Here is a 17,755-nt window from a genome sequence, read left to right as displayed (position 1 = left end):
AGAGGTCAAGAATCTCGCGATGTAATCAACTATTGTGAATCGTTTATAATCGATGTGGACTTCGTCTGGATGGATTAGGACGGGTCCTTTCAGTTGGTATCAGAGCGATGGTCATAGCGAACCGGGTCTGCATTAGTGTGTCTAACTGATAAGTCATTAGGATGCATTAGTGAGTCTGGACTTCGACCGTGTCTGCATGTCAAAAGTTTTGCTTATCATTTTTGTCAGAAATCATTTGTTTATCATCCTTAGTAAATTACCTGCTTATTATTCTTAGTCTAGACACATCTTATTGCATTGACTGCATGAATAGTGTATAGACAAAATTCATATCTTAGCGTATCTATTAATTCATATCTTAGCGTATCTGCTAATTCATATCTTAGCGTATCTGTTATTGTTATCTTTACCTGACAGCTTCTGTAGATTCCTCCGTAACTTATGAGATTTTAGTATTACATATGCATATGTAAATTATGTATTGCAGGATACTAATCTACATCCTATAATCTATTTCTTATCGAAAATCCTTCATCTGATCGTACGAGATGAATCCTTCAACTAGTTCGAGTCCCTCGGATTTCGACAGCTATTCTGATAGTTATCCCGACAGTTATTCCGAATGGATAGTCATCTAAGCTCCGGAAGCAGCGTCACCAGAACGAATCAACCAATCAGCCATCCCCAATTCATCTGATGGTTTCATAATCAACTAAATCAATGGAGACGAGAAGCAGGCGATCCTTTCCACTCACCAACCTGCACTCTTGGTGAAGAACCTGAAGCACTTACCGGCGAACCTGTTCGTAACACCATTTTCACCCTCACTTCCAGAGTAGCTCGACACGATTATATTCTATCCACAATTCTAAACCTTATTCATCCGCTCGTTCCAATCGATAAATCATTCCAGAATAATAAAAGAAGTCAATGCGCTTCGCGCTCGAGTAATCAATGTGGAGAATATGGTGCAAAATTTAACAGCTTCAGCAACATCCGCATCCCACACCTCAACATCACAATCTGTCTCACGAGCATCAACATCATACGTACCATAGATACCAAGGAGTACCAACAACAACGAACGATGAAGTATTAATCCATAACTTCATTGAAGAAATATTCTGCGAAGAATATGTGGTTTCTAAAAGTTTTAGAGATTACTTATTTTAGCTCAAACCAAATAGCAAATGAGATTAATATCATATTAACTCATTAAATCCATGATTACATCTGAAGAAAATATATATGTATATATATTTTCATAAAGATTGTAATTAAAAATTCTTTCGTACAAACTGTTAATGGTGAAAATATTTTAACGGGTAGGTAATACCCGAGGAATATTTAGATTTCACATTAATAAGTTACAATGTACATTCTTCAAATATGACTCAATAGTCATTTACTATCCTACTTACATCTACAGATATACGAGTCCGTTCACCACAGAATAACTATTTTCATTCAATTTCATATTTGGATTTTGACTTATCTGAATCCAACAAGTGGCATAATGAAGAAAACATTGAACAAAATAAAAAATGTTAGAAACAAACAAATTAACTATGAGGAAAATTTTGTTAAGAATCCACGCTAACTATTTCCAGCTAACTGTTCCTAGCTAACTGATTACATTTTAATTATCGTAATTTATTTATCGTAATTTATAATCTCGCAATTTTATTTATCGTCATTTAATTTCTGTTATTTATTTTACGCACTTTAAATATCGGGACACGTATACAAGGTTTTGACATATCATATCGACGCATCTATATATATTATTTGGAATAACCATAGACACTCTATATGCAGTAATGATCGAGTTCTCTATACAGGGTTGAGGTTGATTCTATAATAATATATATACTTTGAGTTGTGATCGAGTCTGAGATGAATACGGGTCACGATACGTATTAATTAATTCGAATATTATATATTAAATTATATATAAATTATTGGACTGTTAATTGTGGACTATCAACTGTGGACTAATGACATTGGACAATTAAAATGAATTAAAATATTGATTATAACATATGAAACTAAACAATTCTTCAAGTTGCCACTTGATCTCATTTTAAACCTCATTTGTATCTTGACGATTTCAATCTGCGTTCAAACCTTTGATGATTCTTGAAAACATTTCAATCGAGAGAATGAACCAATCGCTCCTCATTTACGGAAGGAAAGAGTGATGCATATAGCTATGCACCTGAAAATACTCAGAACCTGAGTAAACGTTTAACATGTATCTGTGTTAGATCCTTTAGCATTATTATTACCCAAAATAACTTCACAATCCCTTTTCAAATTAGCCAATTTTATCACAACTCCAACAAATCAACTTCGACTTTTCATTTGGATTAACCTTATTATAACCTTGATATATATGTGTGCACTTTAATTGTTACCGGGAATTTTTTTATATTCCATCATATTACCAGCAGACGTACCAGCAACCTCATCGCTCCTTGGTTTAAATCTCTCCGACAAATCACTATATTTATCTATTGAAGCCTCATCATGTACTCATCTGCATCTTGTAACAAGAATTGCCATATCAATTACCGGGAATCAGCAATCAGTACTTTGAAAACTCACAGCATATCTACATCAACAGTTATATGTATAACATTCATCTCTTAGAATTATGATCTTTCATTATGAAATTCTGAAAAACACTCAGTCTACAAATCAATACTCTGAATGTTGAAAAAGCTGAATGAAGCAGCAGAAACCGTAGACAACCGTAAATGACTTCAACAGCTGAAAGTTGATGATAAAGAATTGTATGTTGGCAAAGCTTAGAAAAAGTTTGAAATTGAAAAACTGATTGAGCTAACTCCGAAGGGGTCTCTGAACAAATCACAAGGACTAAACTTGTACATTAAGAATTCTGATGATTCTGTTTTTGATGAAATCTTTAGCGAAAACCTTGCTTCTGACTCCAAACTCTTGCGGACAAATCTTCTTCATCATCCATCGATATTAGAAATTCCAAGATATCATCGTATCTTTCATTATAAATATCCTCCATATTTCTGAAGATATTTTCATAACTATTCTTATCTGAAATCATTAATCTCTTCATGATATCAGTGTTACATCATATAGAAACTGTTAGTTTCTATATTCTATAAACTTTTGAGCTTAAAATATGAATGTTATTGAAGTAATGTTGAGAATTGATGCATGAGTTAGTATAATATAATGACACTTGATCAACGTGATTATATTACAGTAAGTCATGCTGAGTTTCTAATGAAATGTGATGATGGTTCACAGTAGATTATACCATCATCATGTGTCATGTTACATAACTCTTACATTCTGCTTAACTTCAGAACATATCAAGAAAAGGTATTCTTGATGGTTCTATCTTTCGTGATGTTGATAAATTTGAAAATCAAATAGTGCTATCACGTTCATTCGTGCTTAGAACATTATAATCATTCAAAACTCTATATCTACAAATTCTGGACCATTATTCGTTTGACTTGAAGTCAGGAAGAGAAAACAAAAGCATAGAGCTTTGAAATATAAGGGAGAATATAAAGCCCGATACCAACACATAAATTACAAACCGTGTATATCAATGTTTATCGCAACATAAAGACACGGGAGAATTAAAAACATTATAATCCCAAGGGCGAAGTAGAAGAAAACAGATTCCTCTGGTGGAAGTTGAAAAAGGAGAATGATTGTTGCGATAGTAAGGATGAGGACAAGGATCAGAACTAGATTAACCATTTTCAGAATCTTTTGGATGTATGAAACAAGAAGGAAAGTATAAGAATGGTGAGAAAAATGGAACGGAAAAATTTGATTTATAATGGAAATATCAGACAAAGTAATCGAAGCAGGTCACTGTATTTAATTAGAGAGATCTTAATTTCCTTATTCGCCGAAGAATCAGATCTTATAGATTTCCAAGATTTTCTTTTAAATCCCTTGAATTCCGGAATTCAACCATGGCAACGTTAAAAGTTAAAACAAAACTTCATTTATTCATTTCACTTTATTGTGATAGCTTCATTCGTGCTCTTCGAATAATCGAATTATTTTATCTGTATTATTTAATAATGATAAAACTCTATTTATCAGCTCATATTCGTCAGGAAAACATATTTATTATTAGCCATGACGACCTCACTCAAATTTCGGGACGAAATTTCTTTAACGGGTAGGTACTGTGATGACCCGGGAATTTCCGACCAAATTTAAACTTGAATCTTAATATGAATTCGACACGAAAAGCGAAGTTTGTAATATTGAGTCTCAGAAACTATGAACAATTTACATGAATGCATTTGCCTTTCGACTAGTCTTAACGATTCACGAACCACTATTTGTAATATATATATATATATATATATATATATATATATATATATATATATATATATATATATATATATATATATATATATATATATAAATATATAATAATAATTTGAAATATTATATATTGTAATTATTAAAATTAATTATGTAAAATAATAATAATATATAATTTAAAAAGTATCTACATATATAAATAAAGTATATAAAATATATATTTTATGATTTCGAAGTTATTTAGTAAACAACGGTAACGCTCAATTGTCATATGATTGATAGTAAACGAATTAAAAAGGAACATATGTGATTTTAAAATAAACGGTGATCATAAAATGAGTTTTATAAATTATAGGCTTATTAAAAATATATTTAGGAACGATTTGTTGAATTATAAAACTTTTTATATTTTACTTGGGGTTAGGAGTGAATAATTAATGTAATTTTTTATTTAATAGTTAATAACTGAATTTTATACCATAATGACTGAAATCATTAAAGAAACTTAATATAAAAATTTGGTATTTTTCTGAAGACTTTTTACTCGTCACTGTTTAGCAATAGAGCACGAAATCCAGTCCAGGAAATACATGTCGACAGATAAAATAAAAATTGGGGCGGCTAATCTTTTAGTTTACTGTTTAACCTTTGAAATTTCAAGTGAATTATTGTTATTATTTTATGTTATATTTATTATTATATTATATATATTATATATATAATTCTCAACATATATATGAAACATACATATACAGAAGATATAGAAACACCACACCAACACTTGGTGCTCCTGCTTGTTTTGAAAGGTTTCGGCAACCACCAATCATGACCACCATCCACCATCGGAGCCACCATACAACCGACACCCATGACCACCATGGTCATCACTTTTCTCGGCAATCATCTTACACCACCTTCACCCATGAAACCCACTTCCATCCGTCACCACTTCGACACCATCGACCACCCTGTCACCACCCAACACCATTTCACTAGCTTGATGTTGCTGCTGCCAATATAAAGACCACCACTGAGAACCACAATTAAAATCATCAAACAAACTACTATTCGCATTTTTTTTTTTTGCTTTATTACACCATCGGACATCATCATCATTAATTTAAAACCCACTTCACACTCTCAATTGACAACAACGAACAATATGATATACTAGCATGATGATGTCAACTGTAATGATAATAATGAAGTATGATGATGATTTCACGAAGATAACGTTAATGGCTCAACGAAGAAGACGATGAATAGTGTACTCGATGAGCTCCTATTCCTGTTTCTGTTGAGACGCCATCAAAGAACTTGTTACAACTACTGCCAATACATTCCTGTTTATTTGAAAGGTGATGCCGCTATCCTTTCCTATCTCTACTTGATCGAACCACAGATCGATGATGATGTATATAATATATGATGCACATGATGATAAATGTTACTATGATGAGCGTAATAATGGTGATAAGAACACGCGAATGTATGATGATGATATGATTCGTGTAAGAAGATGATGGTGAGGATAATTGAAGGTGATGATCGAGATGATGAGCTTTAACGAGTGATGAGTTGAGATGATGAAAATTTTTAGACGATGATGATGATGATAAAGATGAACCGAAGCCATGTTGTTAACCTGCTACTGCCTTCTTTACCTGTTTCCGTTCGAGTCGACAAAAACCACAAATAATCCTTTCCTGTTGGAGGTTGCTGCTTGTATTTTACTATGGTGTATTTTCTGTTTCTGTGTAGATAGAGAAACCCTAAACTAAACATTCTATAACGGCCTGCTACTGTTTCTAAATCTGTTTCTGCCCAACGAACGGCCCATCAAAACAAAGTTGTGGGCTTAGTGGATCGGGTTAAATAAAAATAAGTTGGGTTTTAAATCAGAAAAACAGAAACGGAGGAGTGGTTATGAGTTGTTCCGGATATACGGGAGGTCGCGGGTTCGAGTTCGACTCGAGGCATCTTTTTGTTTAAAACCTATTTTAGTGAGGTATAACTCTTTTATTTATTATTATTATTATTATCATTTATTGTTATTAGTTGTAAACTTGTCATTTTAGTATTATTATTATCATTATGATTATGATTGTTATTATTATTATTATTATTTTAGTTATTATCATTTATATTATTATTATTATTATTATTATTATTAATGATATTACTATGATTATTATTATTGTTATTAATATTATTGTTAGTATTAGTATTATAACACATATTATCATTATTATCATTCTTATAAAATTATTCTTTGTTATCACTAAAACTATCAATATTATCATAAATAGATACTTTTATATAAAAATACATTACACTATACTTTTATTATCAAAAAGATATTAGTCTAGCTATATCAAATAATATATAAATATATACACAAACTAAATAAGTATAATATATAATTCAAGTTATAATATATAAACTTGTTCGAATACGATTATACATTTTAATAAATATACAAATGATATAGGTTCGTGAATCCGAGGCCAACCCTGCATTGTTCAGTTTGTCTAACGTCGTCATATGTATTTTTACTACAAAATACATTAGGTGAGTTCATTCGCTCCCTTTTTACTCATTACATTTTTGGGCTGAGAATACATGCAAAATGCTTTATTAACTGTTTTACAATATTTATATGCGTGAGTTTCATTTGCTCCCTTTTACTCATTACATTTTGGGCTGAGAATACATGCATTGTTTTAATAACTGTTTTACAATATTTATATGCGTGAGTTTCATTTGCTCCCTTTTTAAATGCTTTTGCAATATATATATTTGGGACTGAGAATACATGCGCTGTTTTTTTATAAATGTTTTACGAAATAGACAAAAGTAATCGAAACTACATTATATGGTTGAATGATCGAAATCGAATATGCCCCTTTGTTATTAAGTTTGGTAATCTAAGAATTAGGGAACAGACATCCTAATTGACGCGAACTCTAAAGATAGATCTATCGGGCCCAACAAGCCCCATCCAAAGTACCGGATGCTTTAGTACTTCGAAATTTATATCATGTCCGAAGGAGGATCCCGGAATGACGGGGATATTCTTATATGCATATTGTGAATGTCGGTTACCAGGTGTTTAATCCATATGAATGATATTTTTTGTCTCTATGCATGGGACGTATATTTATGAGAAATGAAAATCTTGTGGTCTATTAAAATGATGGAAATGTTTATTTATGTTAAACTAATGAACTCACCAACCTTTTGGTTGACACTTGAAAGCATGTTTATTCTCAGGTACGAAAGAAATCTTCCGCTGTACATTTGCTTATTTTAGACACATTACTTGGAGTCATTCATGACATATTTCAAAAGACGTTGCATTCGAGTCATGGAGTTCATCAAGATTATTATTAAGTCATTTATAGTTTAGATATATTATGAAATGGTATGCATGTCGTTAACTTTCAATGTAAATGAAAGTTTGTCTTTTAAAAACGAATGCAATGTTTGTAAAATGTATCATATAGAGGTCAAGAACCTCGCGATGTAATCAACTGTTGTGAATCGTTTATAATTGATGTGGACTTCATCCGGATGGATTAGGACGGGTCCTTTCAGGGTGCAAGTGGAAACCGATGGGAGCACTCTAATGAGAAATGTAGAAATAGCTTTGCAAAGTTCTTACTTTGCTTGTGCAGGATCAAAACGACGCTTCAACTTAGTGCGGAATTATATTATGTTTAATTTTATCTAGATCATGAGGATCTGACTAATGTTTGCTTGAATGTTGAATTAGGATATTACGTATGAATTCATGAATAAGATATGAATAATTGATTTGCCTAACTCTTGATTGTGACATGTGCCTAACTTTATCTACTTTGATAAGTAAATTGACGATTGAAAGGATGAATGATTATGTGATAAACGTATACTGAAATTATGAATATATATAATGCTTAGATAGGTGTCGCTATTTAGAATCGGTTAAGACTCAACGACGAGAGCTCTGCTATTCAGAATCTAAAAGATTCAACAGAAAGAAACCAATGAGGCTTATTATCAAATTCAACCTGATTACAAATGACAACCGAGGCTTCCTTTTATAGACGAGCCATAATACTATTTAAAGATGCTCTGGGACCCACACACTACGATCGTTTACATTATTGATCGTTTACATTATTGCTGTGGCCCGCGCACTTATTTAACTTTAAACGTAAACCATACACGTTATCTTACATTATTGGTTCCTATGGCCGACATGGCCAGTACACTAATCACACGTATTTACATACAATAATTACAATGACACGTTACATAATGTTACATTATTTATGTGATCCACTGGGGTCCACTTATATATTCGTTGTTATCTATAGTCTACATCCCTCCCACGCTGAAAAAGACAAAATGTTGGAGATTTGAATGCCTCTTTCTGAATTCGCGAAATCTTTCCATTCTGTTGGTAATTTGTTTGCTGTTTGTTCATCCTCTGATATCCATCCTGTTGGAGTTGGAGTTGGATCGCCGACTTTATGTTGTGTTCCGTAATTTGCCCAGAATTTAAATCCATTTTTTGATTCTGCATGAACTGCCCATATATTGCCTCTTTTATCTACATACGAATCTTGACTATATCATTTTAAAAATTTTAGAACTTGAGCATCTGTTTCTTCTTGAGGTTTGTTAAATGATTTTGAGGGTGCCGTTTCTTGAAAAGTAATATTTGATGCTTCATTTTTTAATTTTAGTTTTTCTGAAAGGAGTGAAAAAATTTGTTGTAATTCCTCCTCCTCCCCCTGAAAAATTGATATTTGTTGTTGAAGTGCTTATATTTGTACTTGTCTTTGCTGTATCTGAAGAAGGACATGTTCTAAGATGGCTTCCATTCTCTGGTGAGAGTGTCTGCAATAATGTTGTTATCACTTTTTATGTAACGAATATATGGATAATACTGGTGTAATTGTAGTTGCCAACGTATTACGCGTCCTCTACCAAGATCTGCTTGTAATTTGTATCGCCAGAATCCAGTTACGTATTTAGAGTCTGTTCGTAACTTGAATCTTGTTTGTAATAAATCGATTTTCCATTTTTTAAGAGTGTTAAGACAAGCTAATGTCTCTTTTTCATGAGTGATGTATCTTTGTTCTGTAGATGTGAATGTTCCTGAAATATACTTGCATAATTTTTTTTCGTGCTTATCTATTTTAAAAACAGAGGATTGTCCAATGCTCGATTGAGCTAATGCATGAGTGGGGTTGACTTGATTTCCATCATTGTGTAGCCCAAGTAGTTGTTTGCCATTTTTAATTGCTTTCATACATCCCGCCCATGTATCATTTGATGCATCAGTTTCTATGATCAAAAAATCTTTTGTTTCCGGATTATATAATGCTGGAAGATATTGTGCTGATTTTTTAATTTTTTGGACCAATTCTGTGTCAGATTGTGTCCAATCCCATTTAATTTTTTCAGAAAGTTTTTTCTGCAAAATCTTCCTATCTTTTGCTAAATTTTTTAGAAAGCCTTGTTCAGCAATATAATTTAAACATCCAAGAAATCTTTGGATTTGTTTTCGATTCTCTAACTTATCTGAAAAAAGGTTTAACTTTTCTTGTGTGGTATTAATTAGAGAGATTTCCCCATTTTTTGAAATATCTAATCCTAGATATTCAACTTCTGTTTGTAAAAGTTTTGATTTTTTTTAGATAAAATTATTCCTTTTTCTTTTATTCTTTGTAGGACTCTGAAAAGTGCATCAATGTGTACCTGCTTATTTTCACTAGTAAAAACAATAATATCATCGATATAAACGAGACATATGTCTTCTAATCCCTGTAAACTGTTATCCATAAACCTTTGATAAATTGATGGTGCTTGTTTTAACCCAAAAGGTAAAACATTCCATTCGTAATGTTTTTGCGGAGGACAAGAAAAAACTGTTAAAGGTTTAGTACTTTCATCAAGTCTTAATTGCCAATAACCAGATTTTGCATCGAAAGTGCTAAAAAAAGTACTTCCTTTTATTTTTTCTAAAATATAGTCTTTTCGAGGTAATTTATATGAATCACCAATTGTAGCATCATTCATTTTTTTATAATTTATAACCATTCTTCTTTTGCCTCGTTTTATTTCATTTTTATTTTCTACATAAAAAGCGGATGCCGAATGAGGACTTTTGCTTTCTCTTATAATTCCTTTTTCAAGAAGTTGTTGACATTCTTCTTTGAATTCTTTAACGTCCTTTATGCTATAAGGAATTTTATTAGATACGTTTATTTCATCATGTGGATTTTTTAATTCAATAGTGATTAACTGATCGTTAGTATTTTTTATATCTAAAGGGTTTTCGCTACATACATCTTTTAGGGTTTCTTCAAGGTTCTCTTTTGTTAAAAGATAAATCATTTCTATTTGAAATTTTATATTTTACGCTATAGATCGTATGACTTCTTTTGTCTTTTTAATTGGTATGGAAACCATTCTTTTTGTATTAAGATGCCTTAGGCTAATGCTTTAAGTGATTTGTATAAATAGTTGATATAATTTTAAGAAGTTATTTCCAATTATTAGATCTACTCCAGAGTCATGCATATAAATAGTTGGTGCAATAAATGTATGTTTTTCTATGACAATAAAAACCATTTTACTGACATACCAAATATTGTGTACGGATTTGTCAGCAACAATAATTTCTAAAGGTTTTTTTAGATTTTTCCAATTTTTAAAAGATTTTTTCTTTCCAAAACACATCGTAGATCCAGAGTCTATATATGCTAATAATGGTTTTTGATCAACAAAGACCGTAATAAAAGTGGTGTTTGGATTTATTTCTTTTTTATTCATCGTCATTAGTGTATGCATAGATTTCTATATCAGAGTCTATCTCAGAATCTTCTAAAGGTTCGTATCCTAGGTCATAAGCGATTTTTAATATTTCTGTTTCTCTTTTTTCTCCCTTTTTTGGACAATTATTAGCGTAATGTCATATTTCATGGCATAGCCAGCATCTGCAGTCTTTTTTCTTAGATGGACAATATTGCTCTTTAGAATCTTCTTGTTTCGGGTATTTTTGTCTGTACTGATTTTTATTTTTAAAATATCTTTGTTCATTATTTTTATAAGATTTCTTATACCTAGATTTATATGGTTTCTTTTTTCATTTTTTAGGCTTCTCACAACCATATCTTCCAACTTGGTTACTTTGAATTTTACAATAGAGTTTTACATGCGCTTCTCTTCTGACTTTTTCTTTTAAACATTCACTTTTCATCCAGGTTTTTACTTCAGTGATGCGTGCTCCTAGACTATCTTCAATTTTTGACTAATCTCTAGTGTTGTAGTCATCTTTAATTCATGTGGCAACTGATTTAGGTAATTTGTTAAAAAACATATCTAATGCTATTTTCTTTTGTGAGGCACTTAATTTGTAATATTGCTCAGAGAATTCACATATGAAAGGTTCAAGGTAGTACATATTGCATATTTTTAAATTAGTTATATGCCAAAAAGCTATTTCTCTAAATAATTCATTAGAAACCTCAACTATGAGATTCCTTCCCGTAAATTCTTGGACAATTTTTCCTACGATACTTTCAAATGTTGTTATAGCATCGCTTGATGCTACCATAGCTCTTTCTTCAACAGTCCAAGATTCTAAATATCTAAAGACATTTCCTGAAGTTTTATGAATTATAAAGTATAACAATTCTATGGGTGAGAGTTCTTTTAGGTCATTAGTTAGTTGAATTTGTGCGCTCATTTTGTTATACCAATCTTGTATTCTTTCTTCTATATTCGTTTCACAGTCAATATTTAAAATTTCATCGTTAGTATTTATTATAGGTACTTTAGGTTTGTACTGTGGTGGTATTTGTTCCCATTTATTCATTTTACTTCTTATCATATTTTGTTGATATAAATAATTTTCAGTTGGTGATGGTGGCTTATAATCAAATTGTTTTAAATTTTCTTCTTCAATATCAGATTTTTTCCGTTTTTGAGCAAAATTATATTGTGTATAAGGATTTTCTTCTTCTGAACTATAATCAAATATTATATCTGCTTCTTCGTTTGTTTCAGGTATATCTAAAGCTGCCATTAGTTTGGTTAAAGTTTCAACTTGTTCTTCAATATTACTCATATTTCAAGTTTTGAGTTTGTAAGCATACCTGAGTGTTTTTTCTTGATTGCTTTTGATGCAGAATTCTGAAGGTGCAACTGCTTTTCTTGAATCATGCTTCTAGCTCTGATACCAGGATCAAAACGACGCTTCAACTTAGTGCGGAATTATATTATGTTTAATTTAATCTAGATCGTGAGGATCCGACTAATGTTTGCTTGAATGTTGAATTAGGATATTACGTATGAATTCATGAATAAGATATGAATAATTGATTTGCCTAACTCTTGATTGTGACATGTGCCTAACTTTATCTTCTTTGATAAGTAAATTGACGATTGAAATGATGAATGATTATGTGATAAACGTATACTGAAATTATGAATATATATAATGCTTAGATAGGTGTCGCTATTCAGAATCGGTTAAGACTCAACGACGAGAGCTCTGCTATTCAAAATCTAAAAGATTCAACAGAAAGAAACCAGTGAGGTTTATTATCAAATTCAACCTTATTACAAATGACAACCGAGGCTTCCTTTTATAGGCGAGCCATAATACTATTTACAGATGCTCTGGGACCCACGCACTACGATCATTTACATTATTGATCGTTTACATTATTGTTGTGGCCCGCACACTTATTTAACTTTAAACGTAAACCATACACGTTATCTTACATTATTGGTTCCTTGGCCCACATGGGCAGTACACTAATCACACGTATTTACATACAATAATTACAATGACACGTTACATAATGTTACATTATTGATGTGATCTACTGAGGTCCACTTATATATTTGTTGTTATCTATAGTCTACATCCTGGCCAAGGGCGCCCACCTAGGCGGTGGCCTGGGCGGGGTGCAAGTGGAAACTGATGGGAGCACTCTAATGGGAAATATAGAAATAGCTTTGCAGAGTTCTTACTTTGCTGGTGCATTTTTATATATATTTATTCTGGTCAGTTCATACTTGGTATGATTACTACTTGAATTCGATTTAGCTTAGATAGTCCATCAGTTTTTGATGAATTTGTGGTCATGCAGGTCCACTTCAAAAAGTGTTGTCAAACTTTTTGCAGGCATTTGTTTACAACTTTTCATGATATAGAACCTTTTAATCTTACCTAACTACTTCGGCTAAGGTTGTTCAAAGGAACCAGGGGCAATTTTATGTGGGGACAAGGGGGCGCTCGTCCTAGTGGATTTGCAATTTTTAGTGTAAAAATTTTGAAGACTTTTTCCTAGGTGAATTTATTTTGTTCTAGATTTTGTCCCAAAATCTTCAAATTTTTGCCCCAAAACTTCCATAATTTGCTAATAAACCTTCATTTTTGCCCCGAAACTTTCATATTTTGCCCAAATAATTGCTACGGTTTTAAATTTTTTTTTGGCACTGGTGAAAAAAATCCTGGATCCGCCACTTCAAGGAACCAATGGTTCATAGAAGTAAAATATCTTTTGACTCAATTCTATTGTGATATGTTTTCAACCTAGATGTGTTGGCTGATTCATGAAGTTGCTTTACTAAGGGAATGTGCTGCTATAAATTTGAATGACTAGCTTCTCATGTAGTGACTTGGTCATGTTCTTGGTTTCGGACTCATCTTAGGGGAATTTCACTATTAATTATTGCATTTATTAGTCACTTTACAGATCCGTTCATGTATGTTGTCATCGAGCCTGATAATTTTTTTGTTGTAGGGTGGTAATTACGTGACTTATTTAGTTGGGGCACAAATGTAAAATTACAAATGGTGGCTGCATTGTGGATAACAAAAATACCCTGTTCAATTCTCCATTTTATTGCAAATTAGACCAGCGTACTTGGGCTCTCTCCTTTAGGTTCCTTTTAGGTCATTTACAATTATTTCATCATAATTTCTTCAAGAGCACAAGTGCTGTTATAGTCATTAGCTCATTACAGTCATTTGAATATTCGTATATTTGTTCTATCTATATATAAAACCTATGATAATGTTTATTTTTATAAATATTTTTGAACAAAATCCATGTTTTCACGTGTCATGAAACTAGTAATATATATAGATAGAGATAGAGATATAGAAGAGATAGAAAGGAAATAGAAAAGAGATAGAGATAAAAATTGAGTACTTACGAGTCACGAATGTTTTCTCGCCTATTGTCATTCCTACAATTTTCAACTTTTATCTTTAGTTGGTAATACTTCTTATTTTCTTTTCTTGTACAATAGTTCAAAATCAGCAGTTCAAGATCATACAGAAAGACTAAACCACTCACACATTCATTTTCCACAATTGCATAACATATCTTCAACTGCTGCCAGGAGTAACTAAATAACGAGAGTCAAACTCTTGACCTATAGCTAAGATATGTAGGCCACTACTAACACATGAGTTACAACACAAGGTTTAATATTTCTTATTTTCAAGTAGGGTTGGGTGGAGGTTTATTCGGAAGCAATCTGATAAGAACTAAGTAGTAGCAGCAGAAATTACAAATAGAATTGTTATAGCAGCAACAATGGTAATAATTAGCAATGGAGAATAAGATGAATATGTAAGGTATAATTGATGAAGTAGTAAAATAGAAGATAGCAATCAGAGGATAATCACAAAGATGATGATTTCTCTCTGCCTAAAATCAGAGAAGATAAACTTCCTGCCCAAACTCTCTCAAGGAGCCGAAACTAAATGTAACACCCCGCTTTTCCGTACACGCTTAAAGGTACACACCTAATCAATTATACGTCTATAACTTGCTCGTTATGTGGCTAAGTTAGCTAACATGTTAGTTACTTGAGAATGTGTATATTATAAATGTTGAATGCATGCGCGAACGTGTTTACCTACGTGTCACGATGGCATTGAGTCGTGTGAGACTCAAGGTTGGGGTTAGTATGTGTATTAAAGTGAGCGTTTGGGTTATTAGTTATGGAAACCTTGGAAAATTGATTAGCTAGTCGAGGGCACCAGTTCCAGGCAATTGTCGCGCCGCGATACAGGGCTCCGCGACGCGACACATCAAGCAAAGATTTGATCAGAACTTAGATTAAAGGGTGCTGTTTTTCATGTGTTTCGTCGCGCCGCGGCAGGCCTGCTGGCCAGGTTCCGGTTTTAGGTTAAATTAAGAGATTTTGAGGGGCAAAATGGTAAATGGACGTATAGATCAGATGGGTGCATTAAATCTGGTCCACTAGTTCATTTATTTCATTTTCCTTTTTCATTTTTTTTCAATTTCTCTCCCAAAACTCTAACACCCATTTGGATTCAAAGTGAGATTGAGAGAGGAAGGATTTAGGGTTGATCTTTGGAGCAAGTATTAAAGTTGTTCCTTGTGACTCTAGCTACGTGGTGATAGTCTCGGTAAGTTCTAACTCTAAGTTTCGAGTTTTAATTGATTATGGCTAGGGTTTTGGTTAATAGAAGCTTGTATGACCCATTTGGGAGTAAAATGGGTGAATTTGGGTTAGGTTGTTGTAATGAAACCCTAATGGCCATAATCTAGGGTTTTGGTCTTGTAATTGTGAGTTTGAAAGTGTTAATGGTATTGTAAGCATTAAACACTTGTTAGAATTGAAAGAGATGTCATTTGGGTCAAGAATGTACTAGTTGACCTAGTTTGGGTAAAATGGGTGTAAATTACCCTAGGTGGATGTCAATTGAGGCTAGTAGACTTTAATGCACTAATGTTGGTAATTAAAGTCGAGTCTTGGCCATTAAGAGGGCGGTTGTGGTGTGGTTGGGTCATTTAATGCGAAATTGAGTCATTAAATGCCCAAGTAAATGTAATGTGGTTAATTCCACTAGTTTATGTATTGAATTGGTACTTAATGTATTAGGTACTTGGCTTTGAAGTTTGGAAGCGATTATTCATCATCCTTGCGTCAAGGTGAGTGGAATAATTATGCGTGAACGTATATAATGTATTTATTTGTGTGTGTGACGATCGCTCCAAATCCATATGGACGAACACGTCATTCATTGATTTCATTGCGAGGTATTTGACCTCTATGTGATACATTTTGTAACATTGCATTCGTTTGAAAAGGTATTTCATAAATGAATATATAAATTCCAGGTTTTTTTACATCTGATGATTCCTACGTATAGACATTCACCATTTAAATGGTTTACAATAATACATCTGTTGACAATACAGTCAAAATAAGATACATGGTAATGGTTTGATGAATACAAGTTTCTTGTATATAGCATGTATGACTCCAAGCACATAACTTGTATCACGTATGAGCAAACAGCGGAAGACTTCTAGAAACCTGAGAATAAACATGCTTCAAGTGTCAACACAAAGGTTGGTGAGTTCATAGTTTTAATATTACACATAATCCGTATATCAATGTGGATTACAAAAGTTCAGTTGTTTCATTCAAAACGTTTATCATTATGTTTTAAATAAAAGGTGGACCACAAGATTTCAGTTGTTTCATCCGAAACGTTTATCAATCGGTTCTACAAAATTGAGCACCCTGGTAACTAAACTTTAACGTTTATATAATTTGTACCCTCTGTATAATCATCTTAATAATACACGCAAACCAACGTGTACGCTTCTCAAATAGCATACGTCCGTTAAAAGGCTAGCGCTCTAGCTCGAACGGGGATGTCAAGCCCTATGGATCCATATATAACTACTCGCGCCCACCAGTTCTTATAACCGGCAGTTACTAGTTACCAAAGCTAAGGGATTTTCGGTTCAAACTCGGTGTAGAATTTAGTATGTACTTGTATCCATTGCGTTTAAAATAAAGTGCATGTATTCTCAGCCCAAAAATATATTGCAAAAGCAATTAAAAAGGGATCAATGAAACTCACGCATATAAATATTGTATATCGGTTAATAAAGCATTTGCATGTATTCGCAGTTAAAAATATATTTCAAAAGCATTTAATAAAGCAGTTGTAAAAATAGCGCATGTATTCTCAGTCCCAAAAATATAAAGAGTAAAAGGGAATCAAATGAACTCACTGTTTAATATTGATATACAATATTGCAGGAAAGCACGTAGACGCATCGGAGATGATAAACACGAGGTTTGATTCAGAAAAAAAAATACCCCCGAACATTACCCATAACCTCCTTGGCAATAACCCATAATTTCCTTAGCTCTAGCTTGCTCGAAAACTCATTTTGAAAATTACTTGGACAGCACTCCGTCGTAATATTTGATGTACATTATTATTTTTGTATCGCAAAAATAATAATACTAATAATAAGATTAATAATAATCTTAATAATAATAATAATAATAATAATAATAATAATAATAATAATAATAATAATAATAATAATAATAATAA

General features: G+C 32.4%; 1 protein-coding gene across 1 annotated transcript; it reads right to left on the bottom strand.

The window, feature by feature from the left end:
* Window positions 1-8,699: 8,699 nt before the first annotated feature.
* Window positions 8,700-10,734, bottom strand: LOC139903499 (uncharacterized). The gene is made up of 4 exons (XM_071885814.1): window positions 10,096-10,734; window positions 9,311-9,811; window positions 9,168-9,231; window positions 8,700-8,941 (listed from the first exon to the last, which is right to left on the bottom strand). The coding sequence occupies exons 1-4, from the start codon at window positions 10,732-10,734 to the stop codon at window positions 8,700-8,702; spliced, it is 1,446 nt and encodes a 481-aa protein (XP_071741915.1).
* Window positions 10,735-17,755: the final 7,021 nt, after the last annotated feature.

The sequence above is a fragment of the Rutidosis leptorrhynchoides genome, chromosome 1 (genome assembly GCF_046630445.1).
Source record: "Rutidosis leptorrhynchoides isolate AG116_Rl617_1_P2 chromosome 1, CSIRO_AGI_Rlap_v1, whole genome shotgun sequence".
Taxonomy (NCBI): Eukaryota; Viridiplantae; Streptophyta; class Magnoliopsida; order Asterales; family Asteraceae; genus Rutidosis; species Rutidosis leptorrhynchoides.
Note: the sequence above shows the minus strand (reverse complement) of the source record. Positions and strands in the feature narration are given on the sequence as shown.